Here is a 20,020-nt window from a genome sequence, read left to right as displayed (position 1 = left end):
TGTTATACGTGAACTCCATCAACTGTATGTAGCTATCCCAATTACCTCCTTGTTCTAAAGCACAATCTCTCAACATATCTTCTGAGGATTGGATAGTCCTCTCTGTCTGACCATCCGTCTGCATATAATAAGAAGAACTCAACCTCAATTTAGTTCCCAAAACTTCTTGCAAACTCTGCAAGAACCTTGACGTAAACCTCAAATCTCTATCTGACACAATACTCGAAGGAATACCACGTAGCTTCATAATCTCGCTGATGTAAACCTCCTCTAACTTTTGCAATGGATAACTGGTCTTTATCGGAAGGAAATAAGCCAATTTATTCAGTCTATAAACAACGACCCAAATAGAATCACTTCCCCCCATTGTGCTCAGTCACAAAGTCTATCAAAATGCTATCCCATTTCTACTCATAAATACTTAACGGTTGCATCAACCCAGATGGTTTCTAATGATCAATCTTAGACGTTTGACACGTCAAACAAGAATAAACGAACTCAGCAACATCCTTCTTCCTTCCTGACCACCAAAATATCTTCTTAAGGTCCTGATATATCTATGTAGCACTGAAATGAATAATCAACCCACTTTTGTGACCTTCTGTAAGAAGCTTATTCTTAAGCTCTAGAAAATCTAGTAAACATACTCTATATCTGAACCTTATAACACAATTCTCATCAATTCTGAAATCCACCTCTTTACTTTGATTGATCAACACTAACTGGTCAATAAAATCCAAATTTGATTTTTGGCCCTCTCTAATCTCGTCCAGAACATTCTTAGTCAACTCAGCATACCCAACATATAATACTTCGTGTCGTCACCTCACATACCAACTAAGATATTAGAACTGCTTAATCAAGTCCATGTCTCTAACCATCAATGCTGACATATGCAAGTACTTTCTACTAAAAGCATCTATCAGCACATTAGCTTTACCAGGATGGTGACTCCACTCAAAATCATAGTTATTCACTGATATGTGTTGAATCCGCAAGTGCACAGACCAATCAATTGCAATATACACTACGCCAAAAAAGACCTATGAGAGCGCTTTTTTTGGCCTTTAAAAGCGCTTAAAAGCGCTGCCGTAGGTGGCGCTGCTATAGGTTTTAGCAGCGCTTTTTGTTTACTAAAAAGCGCTGCTAAAGGTTGTCAATAGAGAGCGCTTTTTAGTAAAAAGCGCTGCTAAAGGTGGTATATAGACAACCTTTAAGAGCGCTTTTTACTAAAAAGCGCTCTCTATTGACAACCTTTAGCAGCGCTTTTGAGTAAAAAGCGCTCTTAAAGGTTGTCTATATACCACCTATAGCAGCGCTTTTTACTAAAAAGCGCTCTCTATTGACAACCTATAGCAGCGCTTTTTAGTAAAAAGCGCTCTCTATTGACAACCTATAGCAGCGCTTTTTACTAAAAAGCGCTCTCTATTGACAACCTTTAGCAGCGCTTTTTAGTAAAAAGCGCTCTCTATTGACAACCTTTAGCAGCGCTTTTTACTAAAAAGCGCTGTCTTTTCCTCTAGTAAAATAACAAAACGCTGCCTTCAGTTTAAGCCTACCATTTCAACCTGTAATATTTTTTGGGAATAATCCCATAAACCTGTAAATCAAGCCTCTCTAATTCAAGCATTTGGAGTCATAATTCAAGCATTTGTAATTTTTTAAACCAACACAAGAATGAACACATTTGGAGTCATAATTCAAGCAAACCAACACAAGGATAGATAGGCACTGAACACATTTGGAGTCATAATTCAAGCATTTGTAATTTTTTAAAGCAAACCAACACAAGAATGAACACATTAATCTATCCATGAAATTAAAGATATCACTAAAATTATAAAGAACTATACACAAGTCAAAACTAATATGTTATACGGCCTATTTGGAGTCATAACTAATCTGTTAAAAATATAAAGAACTATACACTTGCCAACCAGAAACCATTCTTCATCAAAGTATTCATGTTATTTTGAAACCATTATATACTAATTAATCTTTTCTCAATAAAATATTGACACAATACCTCCTTGATTTGTTCCAACTGCAGTCTCGTGTAATGAGCACACTTGTATTCATCAAAGTACTACATAACAAAACATAATATGCATGATTTAGTTAAAAGTAATAAATAATATGAAATATTCGATAAATATTAAAACAAATCCTAAGTTATAAATCCATACCGTGATTGGAATCTCTATTTAATTCATATTAATGATTTCCCTCATAAACCTCATTACAAAGTATCCGCAATCGATACCGTTGCGCTGTAGAGGACACTACATAGAAAAACAAATAAGAATGTATAGTTATCTTTTCTTATCAAGTAGCATCACTATTATAAGCAAAATTGTGAAAATTAAAGTACCTGCACTTTTATCCACGTAATGTTGCTGGATTTAGTACGTGGTACTCGAGCTTGTCTTTGAGATCGGAACACTTTTATTGATCTAACAAAATAAAAACATATATTTAGAACAATCTCACATAAATATACACGAATATTTAGAACAGTCTCACTTACGTATCAACTAATTGCTTCATATCCGGATAATTTGTCCATTCACCATCTATCGAATTCAGAAAATATACCACTTCTTTTAAAGGATCAATAGCAAGCAACAACCAGTGACACCTATAAATTAAAACAAAAGTTTATATGGAAATTTTTTACGTAAAAGAAATAATTAAAGATTAGAATAAACTTAGAATTAAAATCTAACCCTGAATTATACGGCCAAAGATACAAGTTGTTTGTACTGCTGGCCATGAATCTCTTGACTAAGTACTCTCTACATGAATCCGGTTCCCTACAAATTAATGCTTTGTTGACCAGGGAGGAAGACACGAAACGGAATCTGTTTGACAATTGATCATTCCCGCGCATGAAATTGTCATACAAGAACCTTCAATAAAAACATAATAAACATTAGACTATTTTTATTGAAATGTGTAAATAAATTGTTCAAGTAATTAAATAATATATAGATCGGATTACCGGATGTATGTGTGTATAACATCGACGCCTAATTCTTGATGCCGAAAAATATGTTCCAGATCTTCTTTTCCGATTGTTTCAGTGCATGAATAACCAAAGATATCTTCCTCCATATCCAGTAAGCGAATAGCACCAGCTGTTGCCATATCTGATGAGTCAACAAGTGTTTCAAGAGATATCTGGTATCGAGGCACAAAAGCACCTTTTTTTGGCAAAGAAGTCACTGGAAGATCCCTTTTGTTTTTCTGTCGACTACCAATTTTCTGGCTCAGTTGTTGTGACCCTTGAGCAAATACCTATAAATCATATAACATAGGTAAATTATAAAATCATGCATTTTTTGATTCGGATCATATAATTAACACTTTCAATATACCTCTTTTTGTGATGCAACAGACTCGTTGTGCCGCAAAATCCCTTTATCCTTAGATGCGGGTTTTGTAGGCGTCTAAAATTACCATGTAAAAAAAATTAACTTAACGGTTCAGAATTGACATTTGAATACTAAAAGATTCATAGTGGTTTTTGAATTCAACATACCTCATCATCAATGAAAATGAGATCCAAGGGCCATGCAACAAATGATCCTATTGCATCTCGCAGCAATGTTGTCTCTGAAACAATGTCAGGTATCGGTAGCAACGCATCCTTATCTAATACAACATCAACCGATACTTTAAGGTGTCCATCCGGGAGCGGTCTATGGTGAAGTAAATCTCCCGAAGTGTTGTGCACTTTTCCCTTGCCAACTAGGCGATAAGTCGGTGACGATAAGTATAGCTGACAAGATGAAATGCCCTAAACCAATAATAAATATGTTACTTTTAATGTGTATATATTTCAATTAACATAAATGTGCTATTTTAATTTCAAAATAACATATATAATTACCTCGGGAAATTTATTTTGACAATTGATACTGGCTTTCTCACTAGTTTCTTTCAACTGTGAACTGCACTTTTCCATACACCTATATCTCTCATTATCCTTTTGCAATTGAAGAACTTGCGCTTGTAATGCCTGCAACGTCTCCATCACTTCTTGATTGCTAGGATTTCTTCTCCTTGGATTCTTATACAAGGAAGTTGGAGTACAACCATGCCCTTTACCCCTCACCCGACCGGGATACTCAGGAACATTTAGTGCTCTACTAAGTACGCTCCTGTTCTCCTGGTCCTCAGCTGTGCTTATCGATTGAGATAGGGTCTCCTGAAATTCATTTACATATCGGAAATTATTAGTGGAGATAAAAAAATTAATTATATATTATTAAACTTTTGATTTAATTAAAGACACAATGTTCTACTTACACATTCATCATAAATATGTTGAACGTCATCCCTAACAGTTCCATCCTTTCCCACACGAGCTTCTTTCCACAAAACATGTGGCGGAAGTGATGTTGCGTCACTTTTCGTCTCGTCTAACTACGCATTGACACAAATAATAAGATAATCAATTATAACACATTGAGACAATTAATAAGATCGTAGCATTTTTGTATACTTACAATTTTTTCCTCTAAGCGTGCATATCCCAAACGCCCTTTTTTGTATGCATACGTGGGATTTGACGCTCTCTCGCGATTTGTGGCACTCACTTTCTTGAAATTTTCGTCTCTTCTTTGGTCTACAAAAGCAACCCATTCTTCTTCTGTAATGAAGATCGCATACTTCACTGGATATTCCGGATCATATTCAACAATTTTTTTTTCTTTGTCCTTAAGATACTTGTTTGTTAAAAACGTTCTCCACCCTCTGTGTCTTTTTCCGGCCAATTGAAGTATATACTTTTTTCGGATAGTTGTATCTTCAATGTTAAAAGACCTCTACGAAAAAATATTGGAATAGAGTGTGTTAGTATAAGTAATTTAAACACATTATCGTCAATATAAAGAAAATATAAACAATCATATATTGTACCAGTATCTCAGTCCAAATCTTATCTTTAGCGCTACCCAACTCTTTATTACTCCATCTTGTAGCAGTGATTGGAATGTGCATACGAACAAGTGTACCAATGTAGCTTGCCAACTTTGCAGCATTAGACCCAATTAGTTGGTTATCAGCATTCCAATTTACATTATATGTTACTGCTTTATCTCTATCACGAATGATACTCTTCATAATAGTGATGCCTCGTGTAATTTCTTTTTCTGAAGTATCATCAGGAGCATTTGCATCTTGTGAGTTTTCTTGATCACTAGCCATTTAACCTGTAATAAAGAAAAAATATAAAAATGAAATGAAAAATATAAAAATCCATAATCAATAATCCATATATATATTGAATAATATAAAATGACATAGGCTATAATTAAATTTTCTTGAATGACATAGGCTATAATTATACTATTACCTTTTTCAGTAACGTCTCTTTCTTTTCTTGGTAGGAATATGTTCTACTTTTCTTTTAACAACGCGGACGGTTGGATTGATCCAAATACCCTCATTATGATCATTTCTAATACATGATTCATTCTCATTTTGATCATTTATGGTAAAAGATTCAATCTCAACATCAATATCACCTTGATCTCCAATTCTTTCATCAATTACTTTGTTAGATAAAAGCACTATAGACCATTTCGTACTTGTCGGATCAGTGACATAGAATACTTGTTTAGCTTGAGAGGCTAGAATGAAAGGCTCATCTGTGTAACCCACCCTATTAAGATCAACTTGCAAAAATCCTGACTTATCCACTCGTATGCCATTATTATTTTCAACCCACTTGCAACCAAATATAGGAATCTGAAACTTCTCATAATCAAACACCAAAATGCGCTCGATAACCCCAAAATATGACAGATTTGCAAATTTCGGGTTTAAGTCCTTCACACTTGATATGTGCATTGCTTCAGCTACCAAGGTGACACCACTATTTTGCATAGTACTTTTATCATCTTGTTCTTTGGTATAAAATGTGTATCCATTAATTGCGTATGCGCTATAAGAAAACACAACCAAACTTGGACCATATGCTAAACATCTCAACCTTTCTGTTATTGAAGCGGGATCTGAACGATACTTTGAATAAATATGTTCCTTAAACCATGGTATGAAACTTCGATTGTGCTCTCGTACTATCCAATTCTCATTTCTATTCGGATTTAAACCTCGAAGAACACCCTTGTGCATTTCAACATACGGCTCAACCTCAATCTCATTGTGCAGAACATACAAATGCACTTGATCTCGTTCGACCCTTGATACTGTCACAACTTTATTTCCAATTAGCTGTTTACCTTCTTTTTTTTCAACAATATGAGATTTGGGGAGTCCAATTGATTGAACATTTGACAAATATTCTGTACAAAACTCAACCGCTTCTTTAACAATGTATCGTTCGGCAATACAACCCTCTGGTCGACTTCGGTTTTTCACATACCCTTTTAATATTTTCATATAACGTTCAGCAGGGTACATCCATCTCATATAAGCTGGTCCGCACAATTGTGTCTCTTTCACAAGATGAACGACTAGATGGACCATTATGTCAAAAAACGAGGGAGGAAAATACATTTCAAGATCACACAAAGTAACAACTATTTCTTTTTGCAATGTTGGTAAGATCGCAGGATCGATCATCTTACTGCAAATTGACTTGAAGAAAAAACACAATTTAGTTATTGCGCTTCTTACTTTTTCTGGCAGAATAGAACGTATACTTATCGGTAGAAAATGTTCCATTATAACATGGCAATCATGCGTCTTTAAACTCTTTAACTTGAGGTCTTTCATAGACACAAGTCTTCTAATATCTGATGAGTAGCCTTCTGGAACTTTAACTTCACTTAGGAACTTACACAATATTTTTTTCTCCTTTCTAGATAGAGTGTAAACAGCAGGTGGTAGATATGTTCGTTTTCCTTTCTTCACGGGTCCCAATTCAGTTCTCATTCCCATGTTTACCATGTCCTTCCTTACATTAAGGCCATCCTTAGACTTTCCTTGTATATTGAGTAACGTACCAATAACACTGTCAAATACATTTTTTTCAATATGCATAACATCGAGGAAATGTCTTACATACAAAGACTTCCAATATGGCAGTTCAAAAAAAATTGACCTTTTCTTCCACCCACTCTTGACAAGTGTATGTGCAAAAGGCTTGCCAAACTTAGTACTTACGTCCTTCACCTTTTCAAAAATTTGATCACCTGTCAACATTGTTGGAGCTCTACCTTCTTCTGTATTTCCATTGAATGCTTTTCTCCACCCACGGTAGTGATGATTAGAATTTAAGAATCTACGATGACCGAGAAAGACATTCTTATGACAAAGGTCCAATCGCATCGTATCGGTTCCGTCTTCACAAACAGGACACGCTTTTTCACCTTTAATGCTGTACCCTGATAGATTTCCGTATGCTGGAAAATCATTAATTGTTCCAAACAACATCGCCCTCAAGTTGAAACTTTCTTTCCTATACCCATCATAAACCTCCACACCGTTCTCCCACAAAAACTTTAAATCTTCGATTAAGGGTGTCAAGTATACGTCTATGTCATTCCCTGGTTGTTTAGGCCCAGAAATTAACATAGATAACATCATGTACTTACGCTTCATACATAGCCATGGAGGTAGGTTATAAATCATAAGAATCACAGGCCATGTGCTATGCGAGATACTTTGAATACCATGTGGGTTCATTCCATCAGTAGACAATGCCAAGCGAAGGTTTCTTGCTTCTTTTCCAAATTCAGGATAATCATTATCAATTTTCATCCACTGGGGTGAATCTGCCGGATGTCGAAACTTTCCATCAATAATTCTTTCATCTGCATGCCAAGTCAAGTGTCTTGAATCGGTTTCACTACGATACATGCGTCTAAATCTCGGAATTATAGGAAAATACCATAAGACTTTTGCTGGAGACAACTTTTTCTTATATCGAGGGGCACCACATTTAGGACACTCATTTAACGATGCATACTCGTTTCGAAATAAAACGCAATCGTTTGAACAGGCATGTATCTTATCATAGCTCATGCCAATAGAGCACAACATCTTTTTGGCCTCATACGTTCGATTGGGAAGAACATTATCCTCTGGTAGTATATCTTTCATAAGAGCTAATAACTCTGTGAAACTTTTATCCGACCATCCATTGCCCGCCTTTAAGTTGTACAACTTTAATAACGCAGACAATCTTGTGAATTTTGTACAACCATTATACAACGGTTTCTCTGCATCGCTTACCAACCTCTCGAACATTTTGGGACAGTCCTTAAGATCTTCTTCAAGCGCTTTTGCAATCTCTTCGACTCGATCATAATCATATGTATCTGTGCAATCGTCGTTTGAAGCATAGGTCGTATTATACCCCGATTCAACATTCTCGTTACTTTTCTCACCATGCAAATTCCAACATGTATAACTTCTATCAATTCCATACCGTAGTAAATGCGATGCCAACTGAACCGCGTCAACCTGACTCCCATAACAGCAACTCAAGCAAGGACATGTCATTCGATTGGGGTCTTTGGCGTGCGCAATAGCAAACTTAACAAATTTCGATACCCCATTCTCGTACTCTTTCGACAATCGATTGGAATACATCCATGTCTTATCCATGGTTTTAACGCAAAGTAATTAGGGTACACAACGGTATAACGCGTTTCTGTCAAAACCCAAAGTATACACGGAATGAATACGGAGCAAGAAAACACAACATATTCACGCAATTTCAGACGAATTCATCACAGTGTACCAGTAATTTGAGGAAGAAATTTACCTCGGATTTACCGAACAGCAACGTCGAGAAGGTCAAACTCACGGAAACACAGGGAATGAGCGCTGTACATATAAAACAACATCAAGGATAAGTCATAACGTATAAAACAATTCAAGAAACTTATATGATGCACATGAACAATTCAAGAACCAAGTAATCGATCATTCAAGAAATTCAATTCACAAGTAAGAACCAAGAAATTCAAGAACCAAGAAATTCAATTCACATTATCAATTTTATTAAATTATCAACTCGATGGGGATATAAGGTTAGTGTGTCAATGGACGAACCGGTATATCAATAGTTAAACTACGTGGACTAATATTAATAAAAGGAGTGCTAACAATACCAACTCTAACACTCTTTTATTGGGTGAAACTCGTCTAAGTCCCACTATTTTGAGTCTTTTGTCTGTCTCCTTTCCAAGAACTCAAGAGCTTGTTGCGACCAAAACACAGTTCCAAATATCATAACTGCTTCCTAATGCATAACTAGAGCTAAATAATATAAAACTGTCTAATTAGCTCAGACCAATCACTTTGAACCTCTAGGCCACCACTCATGATCTTTACTAGTAAGAGGTCATATAGATTTAAGACGGAATACATCCCACACAGGCAGTTTAATTGGAACAGTACCACATATAACTGGTTGTACATAGTTACTGGTTGTAAACAGAACTATACTAAGTGCACAAGTACCTGAGTTTGTCGCTTTGAGATTAAAAAATATAGGACAGAACCGGACAACTACAACAGCTTTGCTTGCGCAGGGAATCTGTATAGCAGGCCTGCATATCAAGGTCAAATAATAAAGCAACATACATAACTAACATATTTTGGTAACTTGATTCATTAGCTTAACATGAATAATTGAACATAATGATTCATTCTAGATACTAAATGATTAAACACATGCTTTGGGTTTGTATAATATCTAAGCTGAAAGACATACCGAGAAAGATCTTTTCTAGAAAATATGCAAGCTGCATTAACAGATTCAGACGCAGTACCGATTTTGTAAGAACCTGAAATGGGCAAAGACGTGAAGTTTTCAATTAGACGCAAACCATGTAATAAAAGCTAAGCAAGAATTTATCTATAAAGGAAGAAAACAACATATATGGTTCCCTCAGATCCTCAAGACCTCCTATTTGCTCACCACGATACTCAACAACCTGCAGACAAGCACATGAAAAATGTACATATAGTCCATCAGGGTTCATTTTACACTACAGTGACCATCTTAAAAATTCACATAATATTAAAACATCATTTTACAACATTAAATAGGATTGCCAAAATATGAATGTAGCAGACAAAGTTATGCCAAAATATGAATGTACATTTTGAAGTTTAACTGTTCATTCAAACCAACATGTAATAGGATTGCCAAAATATGAGACATTGCTCTAAGTTCTTGAAACCATATCACATATATCACTGTAGCAGACAAAGTTATTCCATTTGAGTATCCAACATTTAACATCAAAATCACTTTCTGAAATTTCAGTAATAGTTAGAATATGAGGATACAATGGTGCAAACATATCAGTTCATTCCTTCCTACTTTCTCAGCAAATTTAAACAAATGTTGAAAAGGCACTGATTCTATTAGAACTCCCAACATTATTTCTAAGTCAATGGCGATGCAAGTTACAGAATATCATTTATATCAGAACAAGATGAAACTTTCGGTAAGTTACAGAATATTAAGCAAACATAGTCACAAACTCTAATAATCGATACTGACAAATAAATAACCCATAATGTAGCAATGCAAGTCCATTCAAACCAAAATCGACCACCTATTCTTTGACTTCTAGGGCAAAACAGAAAGACACGAAAACCTAACCTTAAAACGCAATGAGATTTCCAGGTATTGAATCCTTCTCTTTCGAATGCAGTCTCTTTCAAATTTGCAGTGTTTATCGTTGAGATTTCCAGGTACTCTGTGGAATTTTTTCCAGGGCAGCGAGAGCTTCGAACGAGAGAGAGTGAAAGAGGGATTTCTGAAAGTCAGGGATTTTGTAATATTAGATTTATTATAATTTTTATAAATGACCTATGAGAGCGCTTTTACCATGAAAGCGCTTTCATAGATGTGAGACTGAGACCTATAAGAGCGCTTTTACCTTAAAAGCGCTTTCATAAGTCTGAAACCCATGAGACCAATAAGAGCGCTTTTACCTCAAAAGCGCTTTCATAAGTGTGAAACCCATGAGACCTATAAGAGCGCTTTTACCTTAAAAGCGCTTTCATAAGTGTGTGAGACTGAGACCTATAAGAGCGCTTTTACCTTAAAAGCGCTTTCATAAGTGTGAAACCCATGAGACCTATAAGAGCGCTTTTACCTTAAAAGCGCTTTCATAAGTGTGAAACTCATAGATGTGAGACTGAGACCTATAAGAGCGCTTTTACCTTAAAAGCGCTTTCATAAGTGTGAAACCCATGAGACCTATAAGAGCGCTTTTACCTTAAAAGCGCTTTCATAAGTGTGAAACTCATAGATGTGAGACTGAGACCTATAAGAGCGCTTTTACCTTAAAAGCGCTTTCATAAGTGGAGACCTATAAGAGCGCTTTTACCTTAAAAGCGCTTTACACGCATAGGCGAATTTTTTTTCAAGCTATTACAGCGCTTTTTTTAAAAAGCGCTTTCTTTTTGGTGCTGCCAAAAGCACTTTTTGGCGTAGTGATAAAAAGTGTTGAGCCCACATAGACCAATGTCAACCTACTATGATCTATCGTCGCTTTGTAAATCTAAGGCTAATCGCTTTTGGTTGGTTTGAAAACAAATGTAAATTACTAGTGGTTTTAGAAAATTAAATAAACAGAGACCGAAATGTAATTTTCGGTGTACCTTCGTGACTCAGATAAATTTAGGCACTTCGTTTTGCTTTGAAGTATTTTTTGGAGGAAATACTAATTTAAAAAAACGGCTCACTTTCGCGCAACCCGTGTCATGTTTAAAAGCCCTAAAAGTCATGTTGTCACTCCACAAGTTATAATTTCGAAACAATTTTTGAAAATTGGTAAGTCCTAATTAATTACTAAAGCATTGTCACTGTTTATAGAAATTAAAAATCCAAATTTATTTATCGGATACCGGTCTCACACTGTTGCGCTGTTGACCAGTATCTGAGTGTTTTCACTTTCGCATAAAACTTTTTTACTTTAAAAATATAAAATTCAAAATCGTAAAATTAAATTAATATTAAAATTAGTGCCGATAAAACTTACCGATTCCCGTTGAAACAACAATCCTCACATGATGGACTCTAATTGCTTAGTCGGACATGATTGAGGAAAGTATATTGTTGTTAATTAGACTAAACATTAGATAATAAAATATATATGGCACCCGTAAGTAACTACCACATAAAGAAGTAAATCAGAGCAGTATGAACAATATAGATTGGAATTTATATAAGTACTTTAAAAATACAAAAACAATGAATAATAAAAACAACCGTAGAAACTAAAAAACTGAAAATAAAATTGACGGGAACAATGAATATTATTGCAGACTGGAAACTAAGAGCAGCAAAGTTTAAAACGATAAAAGTTGAAACATTAAGGACTGAAATAAATAAAGCAGAAATAAAAGCTGGTAAAATTAAACCTGCAGTAGAATCTGAAGATTTGTAAGATACTGAAACTGAAAAGCTCCCAATATAATTCCGGTAAGATTGATGATCCAAGTACACAGAGAAATCCTAAATCTAAGTTGCAGCAGTCCCTCAATGTGAGAAACTACACGTTTTATAGTAAGGAATTTTTCTTCCTAAAACAAGTATTCTAAAGCTCTGATAATTCTAATAAAAACTTGGACAATGAAAACCTAAATTTTATGTCTATATATAGTGCTTAGGGCTCTGAAAAGAGGCTGAATTTATGTAGGAGTCATGGAGAATTTTATGCTGAAGTGGAAGAAGACATGGCCAAGTTGTTGCTATTTTTATGTCCTCAAAGTCCATGACGGACGCCATGGTCTCATGGCGAACGTCATGAGTACAAAGTGGGAGAACATGGTCTTCAAGGTTAATGGAGAACTCCATGGCCCTCATGGCGAACACCATGAGTTCTGAAATGCTCCTTTTTAACTTTTCTTCCTACTGAGGTGGCTTTTGACTACCACGTCATGGACAACGCCATACGTGCCGAATGTGTCCTTTTTCTCTGTTCTTTGCTATTTTGGTCCCAATTTCTCGTACGGAAGCTCCTACTTGGAAAATACCTGAAATAAACACAATACACCAGCATAAAACCATAAAATGGACTAAAATGACATGTGTGTCGAGTCGGAAACGTGATACATTTCATTGTTATCAAACTCCCCCATACTTGAACCTTTGCTTGTCCTCAAGCAAGTTACTACACACATGAAAAGCTTTGAAAAATGAAGCATTTTAATATAAAGACTAAAAAAAATAGAATTCAAATACTCATACTTGGCTACAAACTCTATTTCGGTTAAGATTGCATTGATAGGTACTAATTGCACACTAAGGATATCGTAAGAACACAATTCCGAAATTGTGCAGTCAAAAGCCTCCCTCCTATGAAAACCAATATGAATCATGCCATTATGCTCAAGCCTAACTTACTCATTCTATTTTTTATTCTTTTTCATTTCGAGTGCAATCACATTAAGCCTGCTATCCTTTCATACTCATAGTAGGAAAATCTGTTAGTGACTATGATCTTTTTATTGTCTTTTTCTTTTTCGCACACTTTGGCTCAAATTATTAGCAAATAGGAGGACTAGATGTCGTTGGGGTAAATGAACGGGTGTGGGTGACCTAACTTAGAAGGATCATTCCCCTTTTATTCATTTTGTTCTCTTAAGCTCATGATCATTCACATATTTGCATCAACTTCCCTACATAGTGTGTGCGTAGTGTAACGCCCTAAACTGCTTTCAAGATTACTGACTGACCCCACAAACCAACACGGGCCTTTTCGGCATGTTTTGCCCTCACTCGCACTCTTTTCGGGAAACTTCCCAATACTACTCCAAGTCCAGCATGCTTAACTATGCAGTTCTTATTGGTTAGGCTACCGAAAAGAAGATACATCTTATTGTTATAGGTAGTACTAATTAATCCTTATAAGTCTTCCTTCAACCACGTAGTCCAATATCTGCACAGTCTCAGGGTCCCTCTCATTCCGATGTGAATTTGGTTTTTCCCTAGAAGCTGCTAAGAGTGTCTCATTGTCATGCCTCGTGCATTAACAATCACTCCCTCGCCTTCAGGTATTACATGTAACCACTCTCTGCCCTCTTCGGCCTCGGTTGTTACATACCCACCAACTTCCGCTTGGTTCTTCCCCGAACCACATCGTACTAGGAAATGTCTAACTCTGATACCATTTGTAACGCCCCAAACTGCTTTCAGGATTACCGAATGATCCAACAAACCAACACGGGCTTTTTCAGCATGTTTTATCCTCACTCGCACGCTTTTCAGGAAACTTCCCAGAAGGTCACCCATCCCAATACTACTCCAAGTCTAGCATGCTTAACTATGGAGTTCTTATTGGTTAGGCTACCGAAAATAAGATGCATCTTGTTTGCATAGCCCGTTCCATAAGAACTCCACAATTAAGCATGTTTGGCTTGGAGCAATCTTAGGATGAGTGACCTTCTAGAAAGTTTCCCGAAAAGTGTGTGAGTGAGGATAAAACATGCTGAAAAGACCCGTGTTGGTTTGTGAGATCATTCGGTAATCCTGAAAGTAGTATGGGGTGTTACAAATGGTATCAGAGCTAGACCTTTTCTAGTACGATATGGTTCGGGGACAAACCAAGCGGAAGCTGGTGGGCATGTAACACCCGAGGCCGAAGAGGTCGGAAAGTGGTTACATGTAACACTCGAGGGCGAGGGAGTGGTTGTCGGTGCATGAGGTAACAATGAGACACTTCTAGTAGCTTCTAGGGAAAAACCGAATTCACATCGAAATGAGAGGGATCCCGAGGCTGTGCATGTGTGGAACTGCATGGTTGAAGGAAGGCTTATAACACTACGCCAAACAAGACCTTAGACAGCGCTTTTTTTAGCCTTAGACAGCGCTTTAAAGCGCTGTCTAAACCTCCGCTGCTAAAGGTTTAGACAGCGCTTTTTGAAATCTTAAAAGCGCTGTCTAAGCCCCCCCCTTAGACAGCGCTTTGGCCTAAAGCGCTTTCTAAGACCCTCCTATTTTAATTTTTTTAGGTATACCTTAGACAGCGCTTTTGGCAAAAGCGCTGTCTAAGGTATACCTAAAAAAATTAAAATAGGGGGGCTTAGACAGCGCTTTTTGAAAAGCGCTGTCTAAGCCCCCCTATTTTAATTTTTTTAGGTATACCTTAGACAGCGCTTTAGGCAAAAGCGCTGTCTAAGGGGGGGGCTTAGACAGCGCTTTTCAAAAAGCGCTGTCTAAGCCCCCCCCCTTAGACAGCGCTTTTGCCTAAAGCGCTTTCTAAGCCCCCCCTTAGACAGCGCTTTTTCCAAAAGCGCTGTCTAATGTATACGAAAATTTTTGTAGCTTTTGTTTTAAACCACATTTTTTCCAGGTTTATAAACCAGAATTTCTACCTGTTTTCAACCAGATTTTGACAGACAGAATCACATTTTATACATGCCATTTTGGCCTTTTTTCTACCAATTTTTGGCTAACAAATATATATATACCAATTCAAACCAATTTTGCCTTAAATGTATCAAAATATATACAAATTTATGTACACATTTACAAGTCATTACCTATACTCGAAATTTATGTACACATTTACAAGTCATTACATATATTACAAATATACTACAAAATTACACAAATTTATGAAAAAACTTTGAGCTCTATCATGAATTGACACCACTCCTCTTTGATTTCGTCCACTTGATCCTTTGTATAAAATGCACACTTGAATTCCTCAAAGTACTACATATGAAGCAAAAAATATTTTGAATTAATTCCAACTATTTAATTATATGAGATATGTGTAAATATAAAATTAACTCATAAGTTAGTAATACATACATCGGTGGGAATCACTAATCGGCCCAAAGCAAGAGTATCCCGCATAAACCTCAACACGAAATACCCGCAATCTATTTGATTACGTTGTTGAGGACACTACATGAAAAAAAAATATGGATTATAAATCCTAAGTTTTATCAAGTGTCATCACTAATATAATAAAAAATGTGGTAATTAAAAATATACCGCCACTTTAATCCATGTAATGCGGTTGGCGCCCCTCCTTGAGGTTTGGATATCTCGTTGGGCCCGAAAAGCTTGTAGGATGCTAATAAAATAAAAATGAAGCAATTAGAACAATTAACATAAACTAAGAAAAATTTTGAACATTCTCACTTACGTGTCAATTAGGCGCTTCATATCCGGGTATGTTGTCCAATCATTTCCTAACGAGTCAAGATAATACACAATTTCTCGGATAGGATTGATTGCGAGCAACAACCAATGTCCACTGTAATGATTAGGCAAATGTTAGATGGTAACTTGGAAAATAATTATAAAATATGAATTTAGAATGAAATGCTAACCCGGTATTAAACGGTATAAAAAACAACTTCTCCGCATTTTTATTGTCATTGAGGATCCGAAGAACGTACTCCGTCACGGAATCCGGGTTATTTAAGATTGCACCTAAGTTGATGCTCGCTGGTGCTAAGAATCCGAATGACTGGTCCAAATCATTGGGGCGCATCATTTTGTCATACAAAAACCTAATATAAAAACATCATTAACACCTCTTTTGAAACATAAAGTAAACCGGATTAACATAAAGTAAACCGAATTAATAAAACAAAGTAGACCGGATTTACCTAATATATGTATTGACAACGTTGACGCCGATTTCTTCATGACCAAATACTTGCATGAAGTCTTCATTACCAATCATTTGGTCGTGAGCAAAGCCGAAAATCCCTTCCTCCATATGTATAGTCCGAACACCTCCGGTCGGTATATCGGTCATCTCTATAAATGTCCTGAGGCACGACCTATACTTGGTGGTAGGTTTTTTCCTAGCTACGGTCTTCTTAGCACCAGAACTTTTTACCCGTGCGGAGGCGTTCTTAACCTCCTTTATTTGTTGTGCGGAGGCATTGCTAACCTCATTTTCTTGAACCTACATGTCATATAAATAGTTAGATCAAATTAAGAATGTAACAACTTCCATGAATATATGTCATATAATTGTATATTACCTCTTTTCTTGATTTGGATTTTGTGGGAGTCTATTTAACATAATCAAGGAAAATATGTAAGTAAAATTTTAAGCATAAATTTTAAACTTTGAATATACACATTAAAGTTAACATAAGTTTTAAGCATACCTCATATCCTACGCATATGAGGTTTGTCGGCCATGCAACAAACGAACCTACTGCTTCGTGCACCGTTGTTGCATCCGAATCATCGCTAGGATATGGTAATAATGCATTCGGGTCAACTGCAATATCAACTGATACCTTCAAACATCCAGCAGGGAGCTCTCTAGTGTGGAGTAATACTCCGCTAACGTTATGCACTTTTCCCTTGCCAACCATCCGATAGTGTGGTGACGACAAATACAGCTGACAATGGGAAATGCCCTAAAACCAATAATAACAAGAAATCGTTAATGTGTATATATGTCAAATACATAATTTAAGCAAACAGTTCAATTTAAGACAATTATATGTAATTACCTCTGGAATGTTCGGCTGAAAGGTACAGTTGATACTGTTTTTGTCCGAAGCATCTCTGTATACCGTTGAGGCGCTAGCCTCTCTTTGTCTCCTCAGTGCATCAAGCTCAGCTTGCATGGCTTCCAATCTTGCATGAAGCTCCCGATTACTAGGAGCCTTTCCTTTTCTAACACTGAGGGAGGTCGGAGTGACTCCAAATCCCTTACCCCTCACCCGACCAGAATACTCAGGGACATCTAATGCCCGACTAAGTATGTTCTTAGTATCATCGGGAGATAGAGTCTGAGATAGCTCCTCCTGAAAAATCAGATGAATACCGTATACTTGTCAAATATTTGTGTATAAAAATGTTATTCAATTAATGAAAAAATGTTATACTTACACATTTCTGGTATACGTTTAAAACGTCTTCTTGAGGAACTCCGGATTTGCCCACACGGGCTTCCTTCCACAAAACATGTGCAGGAAGAGATGTTTCTGAACTTTCCTCCTTCTGCAGCTACACATTAAGTCATACAATTTGATCAGATAAAACTAATATATGATGAACAAATTTGTTTTCGCAATTTATAAATACTTACCATGGATTGTTCTAAGCGTCCATATCCGACACGTCCTTTTCGGTACGGATATGCGGGACTCGATGCTCTTTCCCGATTCGTAGCACTTATTCTTTGAAAAGTCGGATCTTGTCTTTTGGATTTGAAAGCTTCCCATTCTTCAGCCGATATCAAACTTTCATATTTTCTAGGAAGCTCCGCATCCACAAAATTACCATCCGCATCCTTAAGGAACTTGGATGATAAAAATGTCCGAAACCCTCTAAGAAGCTTTCCGGCCAATTTCATGCAAAACCCTCTTCTTTCTTCTTCGATGTTAAAACATCGCTAAGAAAAACATACAGATTGATAGTTAGTATCGGTAATTGAAAAAAATATAATTGATACGGTATAATTAAGGGCCAAATGATTGTACCTTTATCTCACTCCAAATTTTTTCTTTGGACTCTTTCAACTCTTTATTTCTCCAATCATCACACGTAATGGGAATTTCATTCCTTACTAGTGCACCGATGAAACTAGTTAAGGTATGCCCATTAGGTTCTATAAGTTGTCCCTGGTTGTTCCAAGAGACATCTAGTATGATGCCTCGAGATCTTCCTTGGACCACCCTTCGCATTACTGTGATGCCTCTTCGGATTTCTTCTTCCGCGGATACTTTACTAACTTCCTCATGTTGGTCATCAGCCATGTCTAACCTGTAATAAACCAAGGAAACCATCAAATATCAAATATAACTTATAATCAAAACAATTGAAAACAAAAAATAAAGAAATCATGCATTATCAGATATAACTTATAATCAAAGCAATTGAATACAAAAATATAATGAAATCATGCATTACCACATATAACTTATAATCAAAACAAATGAAAAAAAAACATAAAGAAACCATGGATAATTTACCTAAGTCACTAACATCTCTTTCTTTTCTTTGTTGGAATATTAATCACTTGTTTCTTAGCAATGCGTACGGATGAATTGATCCAAATTCCCTCATTATGATCGTTTCTTATATATGACTCATCCGGTATAAGATCCTCAACTTCATCATTTCTATTCAACTCATTCCGTCTAATGCATGACTCATTCTCAACATCAATATCACATTGATCGACACCGCTATCATCAGTCACTTTGTTAGAGAAAAGCACTATAGACCATTTTGTACTCTTCGGGTCATTCACATAGAACACTTGTTTAGCTTGAGATGCTAGAATAAAAGGTTCATCTTTGTACCCCACCCTAGTAAAATCAACTTGCAAAAATCCAGACTTATCCATTTGTATGCCACTACTACTCACCCACTTGCAACCAAAGATGGGAATCTGAAACTTCTCGTAATCAAACACCCAAATATGCTCTATAACTCCAAAATATGACAAATTTGCATATTTGGGGTTTAAGTCCTTCATACTTGATATATGCATTGCTTCAGCTAGCACGGTGACACCACTATTTTGCATAGTACTCTTATCATCTTGTTCTTTGGTATAAAATGTGTATCCATTAATTGAATATGCGCTATGAGAAAACACATGCAAACTTGGACCATACGCCAAACATCTCAACCTTTCTGTTACCGAAGAAGGATCTGAAGAGCGCTTCAAATAAATATGATCCTTCAACCATTGTATGAAACTTTGATTGTGCTCTATAACTATCCAATTTTCATTTCTGTTCGGATTTAACATTCGGAGTACATCCTTGTGCATTTCAACATATGGCTCAACCTCATTATTATTGTGCAGAACATACAAATGAACTTGATCCCGTTCATCCCTTGATATTGTCACAATTTTATTCCCAATTAATTTTTTACCTTCCATTTTGTCGAAAATCTGAGCTCTGGGGAGTCCAATCGATTGAACGTTAGACAAATATTCAGTACAAAACTCAACAGCTTCTTCAACAATGTATCGTTCAACAATACAACCCTCTGGTCGACTTCGGGATTTCACGTACCCTTTTAATATTTTCATGTACCGTTCAGCAGGGTACATCCATCTCATATATGCTGGTC

At 36.3% G+C, this 20,020-nt stretch overlaps 1 protein-coding gene across 1 annotated transcript; it reads right to left on the bottom strand.

The window, feature by feature from the left end:
• Window positions 1-2,523: 2,523 nt before the first annotated feature.
• Window positions 2,524-5,211, bottom strand: LOC127131744 (uncharacterized). Its single transcript, XM_051060661.1, has 9 exons — window positions 4,924-5,211; window positions 4,512-4,829; window positions 4,312-4,428; window positions 3,893-4,210; window positions 3,542-3,799; window positions 3,378-3,449; window positions 3,002-3,297; window positions 2,727-2,909; window positions 2,524-2,638 (listed from the first exon to the last, which is right to left on the bottom strand). The coding sequence occupies exons 1-9, from the start codon at window positions 5,209-5,211 to the stop codon at window positions 2,524-2,526; spliced, it is 1,965 nt and encodes a 654-aa protein (XP_050916618.1).
• Between the last annotated feature and the right edge of the window lie 14,809 nt (window positions 5,212-20,020).

Source organism: Lathyrus oleraceus, chromosome 3 (assembly GCF_024323335.1).
Source record: "Lathyrus oleraceus cultivar Zhongwan6 chromosome 3, CAAS_Psat_ZW6_1.0, whole genome shotgun sequence".
Lineage (NCBI taxonomy): Eukaryota > Viridiplantae > Streptophyta > Magnoliopsida > Fabales > Fabaceae > Lathyrus > Lathyrus oleraceus.
The sequence above is the reverse complement of the archived record's forward strand: the minus strand, read 5'-3'. Positions and strand labels throughout refer to the sequence as shown.

Excerpts from the sequence above, each read along its gene's own strand:
- LOC127131744 (XM_051060661.1), bottom strand. The coding sequence starts at position 5,211 with ATGGCTAGTGATCAAGAAAACTCACAAGATGCAAATGCTCCTGATGAT. Across the intron at positions 3,298-3,377 it reads CTGTTGCATCACAAAAAGAG|GTATTTGCTCAAGGGTCACA; the intron begins GTATATTGAAAG and ends TATGATTTATAG. Across the intron at positions 2,910-3,001 it reads GTTATACACACATACATCCG|GTTCTTGTATGACAATTTCA; the intron begins GTAATCCGATCT and ends TTTTTATTGAAG.